Source organism: Pundamilia nyererei, unplaced genomic scaffold, assembly GCF_000239375.1.
Source record: "Pundamilia nyererei isolate P.nyererei 1_Seehausen unplaced genomic scaffold, PunNye1.0 scaffold00056, whole genome shotgun sequence".
NCBI lineage: Eukaryota > Metazoa > Chordata > Actinopteri > Cichliformes > Cichlidae > Pundamilia > Pundamilia nyererei.
The window spans coordinates 3,112,526-3,121,344 of NW_005187457.1; the positions used below are offsets into that span (position 1 = coordinate 3,112,526).

General features: G+C 38.3%; 1 protein-coding gene across 1 annotated transcript; it reads right to left on the reverse strand.

Annotated features, from left to right (window-relative positions):
• Positions 1-3,090: 3,090 nt before the first annotated feature.
• Positions 3,091-8,813, reverse strand: lpxn (leupaxin). The gene is made up of 9 exons (XM_005734111.1): positions 8,745-8,813; positions 7,665-7,750; positions 7,432-7,499; positions 6,975-7,071; positions 6,411-6,653; positions 6,108-6,281; positions 5,479-5,560; positions 5,249-5,397; positions 3,091-3,505 (listed from the first exon to the last, which is right to left on the reverse strand). The coding sequence occupies exons 1-9, from the start codon at positions 8,776-8,778 to the stop codon at positions 3,239-3,241; spliced, it is 1,200 nt and encodes a 399-aa protein (XP_005734168.1). The 5' UTR covers positions 8,779-8,813; the 3' UTR covers positions 3,091-3,238.
• Positions 8,814-8,819: the final 6 nt, after the last annotated feature.

Here is an 8,819-nt window from a genome sequence, read left to right on the forward strand (position 1 = left end):
ATTACCGAGGTGTTGAAGTTGTCACTTTTCCTCTGCTGTTGAAAATGGATTCATGTAAATCTCTTACACAGAAACCCTTTCATTTCATAGGGTAACAGGCGCTAATGTTTTTTGAGACGTGCATTATCCTCAGTATACGTAGATGGTTAATGACACGTCTTTATATCAGAATAACAGGAGACTTTCCTGTTCTATAATGTATGAATGAGCATTTCTTGCATGATAAGAAAGAGACATGAAGCTCTCGTTTACTGAGAGAATATATTTTGGAATGGCCAGCAACAGAGAGAAGTTTTGAAAAGTTGTGGCCTGACTGAATTTTGCCATCTCACCTGTGTATATCTCAAATTGTATATGTTCTAGAATGCTAGCAGTGTAAAACTGATGCTAATTATCTATTATCCCAACAAAGATGTAACAAATTCATTCAATTTAAGTTTTGTTACTTTAAATTAGATGTCATTTGCTTTGTGTTATCTTCATTAACTAGATACCTAACACATCCAATCACTTGTTTACATTCATTAGAAATATGCTGTGCATTGACAGTACCGGTAATGATGTTGCAGTAACCTGAACCGTCTGCGTTTTACTGCTCGGACTGAAGCTGTAATTTCACCATGTCAGGACAAAGCTGCAACAGAGGTGTTTCAAGATAGTGTTTTTCATGGATGTGTCTAGAAGCAAATGTCTTGATTAATGTGCTGGTCTGAGCCAAAGTCCTGTTTGACAGTTATGAGTTCAAAGTTTCTCGGTTTACTAGGTATGGCAGGACAAGCCAAGTGTGACCTGCAGTGGGGCTGTATGGATCTGGACAAGACTCCCCTCCATCCCCATCAGGGGTGGCCAAGCGGACACAGTCATTTTACAGGAGAGGAGGCGAGTGTTGAGTTTCAGTGTCACACAAGGGAAACTCTTACAACTACACTCCTCAACCCCTGCCCTCCTCACCCTGTGTCCCTCAGCACCAGTATCCATTATGTCCCGATATACTCCCCACTCCTTTTCCGTCCCCCATTGAGCTCTAGCTGCCATCTCATGGCCCAGTGCGCTCCCAGACCGTCCGTACTCTGTTTCACTGCTGTAAATGTCACCTGCCTTACACTCTCTCTTCTTTTCACAGAGTGTGCTTTATTCAGCCACCATTTAAAAAAGACCCCTGCTTGCATTTCATGTTTTCTCTTTTTTTAAAAACGTGCCAAAGGGCACTTTTCCTCCCTATCCTCCATAAAATATTGTAGAAGGCATACGATAACGCCTATATATTTCTGTGAATGTCAGATTTTATTTAGTCACTGCTTTGAGACTGGATAGCTGTGAGTAATGCTCACGTGTTTTTTGCAAATCTTAATTTAAACTGTTAGTTTACATTTAGTTCTTTGAAGCCATTAGTGGAAATATAGCATTAAAGTATGGGTTTTTTCCATTCACAACACAGTTTTGTGAGTGTTAGGTCCACAAATAATAGCAATCATTTGTAAAACTGCTTCATCCAGAAAGAGATATGTGTAATACTATCATATGACAGGGTGAAATTTTACAGTTTACATGCCAAGGTCTTCAATCAGATCATATCCCAAGATGATGTTCTGTGCATGACTCATGCTGGAAACACAGCAGCAAATGTGTCAGGCATCTTCATGCATTTCTAAAAATCATTATAGTAAGTCCTTGGTAGCAATCTGGGCAGAGGAATGTTGGACTACTAAACACTTACAATTGTGGATTTTGACTGAACATAACACAGTCACAGTTCTTCCATGATGCAAGGTCTATATTCTGTAGAGGCCATAAGGGACCTGGTCTGAAAGTGATGACAGCATGATTAATGCACACCTCCATTCCCGCTCACACACTAACATCACATGCAAACCCAAGTGCCTTGCTTAAGCAAAACTTAAGAAAGCTTAGAAAAGTAGCCAGTGTTCATCTGAAGATCACTGATAAGATAAGACACAGTTTGGCACTGACAATAACACTGAACTCATTATTTTAGGGATAATAACAGTGAAAACATTTTGGCAAGTTTGGTAATACATCATACTAGAAGAAACTAGCCTTCAATTTATTTAGCTAACTGATTCTTCAGTCAAAGATTCAGCAAAATTTTGATATCAGATAAAAGCAATTTGGCTAAAAAATAATCAGACAAAGAAGAAGTGAATATATTTAAATACATAAGTTGTGATAGAGAATTCAAAAGCTTAGTCCAAACTTTCTCATGATGTGATTCTGCAGAACTGATTACAATATTCACACGAAAGAAATCTGTCTTCTATTAGAACAACAGTACATCCCAACTGGGCTGCAAATGCTTCGCTGTCACGTATCATCTGCACCATCTGCCAATAACAAAATGAGCCCAAATACATCGACAGCCTAAAAAGCATTAAAACACTTTGTGGTTTTGTCATCCCTCAGCAGTCAAAATGAGTTTCTAAAGAGATGCAGTGATGTGAAGGAGCTCTTTCTCAAACCACCTTTGTTAACCTCACCACCTCTATTAATCTTCCGTGCACAGCTATAAAAGAGCCTGTGTGGAAAATGAAGAGGTTGTCTGAATTCAGTGCACGCCAGAGGCCAAGTGGTCAGTCAGGGTAAGGGGAAACTCGGGCTGGCATGCCAATGCAGTGCCAGTTACTGCCAATACAAGCTATCAGGCCACATAGACAAACACCTTGACAAATGGTTCCATACTGCGAGAGAGCATATCTGGACTGCCAAGTCTTACGGCAAACTAAGGGTAGCTTAATGGAAAGCGTGGACTAAAACAGCACACATGTGTTATTCTTACTCCACCTATAAATTTTGTCATCATGATCTATGAAATCCCATAAATTTTACATCAAGCAATACACCTTTTAGAACCATTCAGTCCTCACATTTTTTTTTGTAATGGGGAAAATTAGTATTTTTCATAACCATCTAATTAATTATGTAACAATGTTAGCATGTTCCCTTCATTTAATCCATGATCAATGTATGTTTTTCTTACGGTTACATGCTATTTATCATGTAATTCACCGTAATGGTTTTTAAATATGATCTACTGAGAATTTGTATATACAAATAGAACAATGAATTGTAATGTAGAGACTGTACAATTGCTTCATTTTATTTTGTCATTCATACACAGACGAGACAGTCTAAACTCAACAAAGATAGTAATGTAGCATTTGAATGTTTTGTTGTTTTTGTTGTTGTTTTGTATTATTTACATCTTACTCATGTGCAAATCTCAGACAAAGAGTTTGTCAAAGCAAGTTGAGCAATATGGTTTCCCTTTCTGCTCCTTGAAGATGCCCTGGCTGAGCTGCCGCAGACAAAAGGCACACACAAAGTGCTCGGGGTGAAACTTGCGATCCATCGCAGAGATGCAGCGGCCGATGATGGGCTTTCCGCAGCCACCGCACACAGTGCCTTGCCTGGAGTGAAAGTGAAGCGAGCAGAGGGGACGACCATTGAGCTCCATGAAAATTCCATCAGTGAAGGGCTTCAGGCAGTCCTGCGTAGAGGAAGAGGGGCAGTAGGGAGGATAGAACGTTATGTAAAATTAGGCATGGTGTTATGGAGGAAGAAGTTTAAACTTCCAACAGTTAAACTTTCTTGATTTTTCTATAACAGTTTCAATTAGACACAGTGATGCCAAACCCAACCCACACGTCATACCCAACACTGCTTAACATACAGCAGAGTGATAACTTTTAGAGAGAAAGTAAAAGACTTTAAATCCATCATTCATTTTAAATGTCTATGATGTGAAGGGAAACCAAGCGCCTGGAAAATGGTTGACTGTTACAGCCAGATAATGAAGTGACGGCGCCACAAAATCACATGGCATGGACCTTTAATATGAAAACTAAAGGAGTGTTACAACTGTGTTTCTTTTAACAATCTGTTAATAACCGCTGAAGCATAATTGGAACCTACATGTACAGCACTGAATTTGATTATGGTCGTTTCTCTTGGCCGACACTTTGACTTGTCATACCGTAGCAGTAAAAGCACAGGTGTAACTCTTAACATCACCAGTGGCACTGTTCCATTTATTATGCACTGTAAGCAATGACTGTGGACCAGCATGAACAGCTCCAAAGCCTTGGAACACCTGAATTTTTATTTTTATTTTTATTTTTTTTTAAATTGTTTTTTAACTTTATTGCTATGTCTATTACTATGTGCATATTAGTATTGTACAGCACTTTGGTCTACCAGGTGTGTTTTTAAAGTGCTATATAAATAAATAAATGATGATGATGATGATGATGAGTTATCTGTGTCCATCAAAGGGCTGGTTTCCTCAGTGTTGGTGACAAAACAAACTAAAACAATAGATGTTGCGTCACAGTTTTAGCCTGATTTCATACAGATTACAGTCAAAATAAAGCAATTAATGACTAGCAAATGTGTGATGAGAATAACACTGTGACAGCCGTGTTAATGACTGCTCTTTCAGGGGAATTTCATCTGGGGCTTACAGGACGCAAATGACTCATGGTATGGAAACGTTTCTACTGTTGCTGTGAAACAGAAAAAGTGGCGGGGAAGTTCAAGGGTCCTAAATTGTATGACCTGTTTTATTTATTTTTATTAGTAGGCTGATTAAAAAGTCTCCACCTTTGAGTGTCCACTTCATCCTTTTTTATGGAGTGTCTGACCTTCAGCCTGCTGGAATTAGTTTTAGGTTATTAGGTAGCAAGTACAACTGACCTTATTGATAATGACTGGTTTGTATAAAATAAGTAGTTGTAGTTGGTGTTTGTGATTAATGATTAGCTAAGATATGTTAATTATAATTTTAAGTGATAGGTATTAAGAAATAAAATGCCCTTTATATGTTTTATGGTCAGGTTTATGGACCTCATATTTCAGTACCTGCCAGAAAAACAATGAATACATTCTTAATATTACAGTTGCTCCTGCTTGTCTCTTTCTACTGAGGGCATTTTATGTTTTACACTTGCACATGTTAAGTAAAGCAGAGCTGCACATTGAACCATTTTTGACCAGATGCTACATACAGAAATAGATTTGAAGAGAATGTAAAAGATACCCACACTGAGGAATACACTCCCTTGATTTATCTGCATCATTTCTAACAGCAGAGTATTCATCAGGCATATGGTTTTCATCAGCGTTGAGGTCAAAATGTTGCAAATAAAGCTAACGTGCGGGTATCTTTTCTCATTTATTCTCAGGCTCGTATGCAAGCCAGAGCTGTGTGTGTGGTCTGAGGTAAGAGGCTCACTGCGCAGACGAAGCACTCTGGATGCCAGGTGCCATTGGCTGCAGTCAGGTAATTCTCCCGCACCGACTCCCCACAGCCTGAGCACTTTGGAGCAAAGAGGTAGTAGAAGTCCTTACAACAATATGGCTTCCCATCCTTCTCTAGGAAACCTAGGATAGGCATAAGATGCAGTGAGTTATTTGCTAAAGTTGTGGTTTCAATTGGAGAGAAATAATCCACAAATCTCTCACCTTCCGTTCCAAACAAGCCTCCGCAGTGTGCGCAGAAGAAGTGCTCTGGGTGCCAGGTCTGGTCCAGAGCTGTCACGATGTTCTAAAGCAGCCCAAAATATTATATCATAAATTTACTTCCTTTGAGGATTAGTAAGGTTTGTCTCATCTCACATGTTCAAATGTCAGGGAACACAAAAATGTGAATTGTGAAACACACAAAGTGGAACATAGAAGAAGCTGCATTAGTTTCTGATTAATGACTTTGGTCTGCAGCAGAATCCCAGTATGGTTTTGTGTTTTCTCTATTAGGATGACATGTGGGATATGTTGAGAAAAATTGATTACATACTACTGTATGTCATCATCCAATCTTCAAAAGATTATTGTGTAAATAAATTGATGTACTATATGACAGAACAAATTATAGCTTAAATCAAACAACAGCGCAGCTGAATTTGAGTGACATTTAGATACCAGAGAGTTCCAGATTGGTATTTTGGTCATTTTCTATGTGCATTTTCCACCAAAGTGAATTCATTAAAACATGAAATTTCATCCTTTAGTGGAGATCATATTAACACCTATTTTTATTTTAATCGTACTTTCTATGCAGAGGCAGGGTTATATATGAATACAGTTCTCCTCACCTGCATAATAGGCCCCTTGCAATAGGCACAGCGTGGTGAGAAGAGCTGATGGTAGTCTTTGTCACAGTACGGCCGTCCGTCTCTCTCAAAGAAGCCTGTGGTGCTCAGCTCCATCTTACACACCGCACACACAAAGTGTTCGGGGTGCCACACTTCACCCAGTGCTGTGATCATCTGGAGAAAGGAAATGTCAGTGAAAGAGGGAACAAGAGGTTTTGATCTCTTTCATCTTGTTTGAATTTCCACAATTTGGTACCAGTGTGACAAATTCTCTTCTTTGTGTCCTGTAGGTCCAGATTGTACCTTTCCTACAATGCATTTGTTGCAGGAAGCACAGTGGCCCTTGGCTGTGGTCCGTACACCGATCTTCTCCAAGTCAGTGCTCAACCCTCCCAGCAGGTCATCTATCATATCCGTTTTCTTTCTTTGCGTTGTGGCTTTTCCATCTGAAGCCGCTGGAGTGTTGCTGCTGCTGCTCGCCTGTTTTCCACCTTCCGTTTGCTTTTTTTGTGTAAGTGATGGTGGGTCAGTTGGAGGTTCTAGATCCTAAATTATGGTACAAAATGTAGGAATAACAGTTTTATGTACATATTTCCTCAAAATATATTAGCTGTCTATTATATTTATTTTATATTTAATCAGAGTATTTTTAATGTTTAAGAACAAAATGCTTATTGGTCCAAGAGCTTGAGTCTGATATAAGTACAATGCTGCCCTCTGTTGTTAACCATGTCATTTTACTAATGTTTGAAAATAGATAGACATAGTTTTTCAGGCTTCACACTAAAATAAATAAGCTCAAAGGGGCAACACAGATTACGTTCAATATTTATAAAATATGTATTTCCACACTGGGGTAGTACTAACCCCTTCAGCTAGACCCATCAGGTCTTGCAAGATTGAGTCCAGCTCCTGAGTCGGTGAGTCAGGTTCCACAAAAGCTGGCACAGGAGTTGGAACATCACTAAATCCCAGAGAGGAAAAACACAAATGTTTTAAAATGCAAAACTGACATCCTGTAACATCATTAATAATTGAAATGGTTGCATTTCTGAACCATAGCAAAAATATAACTGGAAATTCTTAACCTTTTAGACCTTAAGAAAATAAAGCACATCTACATAAAGGCCAGAATATGCTGAAGAACAATGCTTTCATTTTCATTGTATTTGCTCTTTTTGGGTGTGGTCTGAATGAAAGAAAAACCTTAGCATTAAAATGTTAAAAAGAAATACATAAATTAATTAAAATGTATTATTTAAATGATTAAGCTAATGATCTTCATGCAGCACCACTATGAATCGGGTTCAACTTTGAACTTCACCTGTACACATTTGAGGAGTTTGAGACTTTTCCATTTTTGGTAGTTCCAACACAAACTTCACTTGGCACCTGCGAACACAACCAACATATACTGAAGTTTCTGTACTTAAAGAAATTAAATTACATGTTAGGTTTTAAGTTGTTTTCTTTAGAATTCCAGGTTCATCTACAAATGAAATGGGGGATAAAGCAGAAACAGGATAAGCTCATGATTAATGAGTTTTGTCTTTTTACTTCTCTTTTTGTTGCATCATTGCTCTTTTTCTCAGGGACGCTGTCTGAACCCGCTGGATTCAGGGCCAGCTCCTCTAACAGCAAATCTGCGGCAGGACACACACAATAAATCTTTAAACCTCAGAAAAAATACTCATGCAACCAAATATTCATGTTACATAACGTTTGTACGGCACACATTGCTCTTTCACACTTATTGTCCTTTGTGGGTGTTAACTGTTAGACTGTATGCATATAATTTATGTATAGTGAAATATTTTCTATGAAGTAAGTTACAGTGGATTTCAATACACAGATCAAGATGCTAGCAGACTAAGGTTGCTCATGCAACTTGCGTTCCTCAGGAAGTGAGGGCATACCACATTGCAGAAGTGAAACTTGTGATAATGTTGCAAGAATCTGGTGACATTTGTTACAACAAATACAGCACTCCTTCACACAGGGCAAACCACACATCTAGGGAAATGGGAAGCTTTGTATGAGTAAGTATTTTACATAGAAGTAGCAGAAGTAGCAAAAAAGACAAAGGTTCATTTTAAAAAGTTAAAGACATGACTTTAACTTTCAATGTCAGTAAGTCAGTAAAGATCATCATCTTCAAACATCATCGCACCTCAGAAAACTATTTTTTGACACTGTGAAATTAAAACAATTTTTCTTTTTTGTCTTACCTTTTGACCGTCACCCTTATTTCATTTCCAGTATGCGAATTAAACGACTTCGTTAAGACTTGTAAAATTCTACTGTATTCTAAATGTTACATTGTATTTGATTTGTAGGGAATTGCTACATGTAGAGCACTACGAATCAGAGGTAAAACACAAGAACAGTGGTAGACAAATTCCTTCTAATGAGCTGGATCATTGAGTACATTAAATATTGTACTCAGAGTCTGCTGTATAAATCAGTCTGAGAACACACAAGACTGTGGTAATACTCCATAAGCACTGGCTGTGCTTGATGTCATGGTGTCAACACACCAACTCCTGATTTTGCTAACAGTTTCGACCTCAGTTTAAATTGTACCATCGACTAGTTTGAGGACATTCATGAAGGTAAAACATGACAGAAAGTTCTTACCGAGCTCATCCATTTTGGTTCCTTCTGACAGCATAAAACTTGAATGTGAGTGGGTGGCTTTTTTTCTTTTCTTTG

Coding starts and splice junctions, on each gene's coding strand:
- lpxn (XM_005734111.1), bottom strand. CDS start 8,778: ATGCTGTCAGAAGGAACCAAAATGGATGAGCTCG. Junction 7,500..7,664: donor ATGATGCAACAAAAAGAGAA/GTAAAAAGACAA, acceptor TTGTGTTCGCAG/GTGCCAAGTGAAGTTTGTGT. Junction 6,282..6,410: donor ACAAATGCATTGTAGGAAAG/GTACAATCTGGA, acceptor TCCTTTCTCCAG/ATGATCACAGCACTGGGTGA.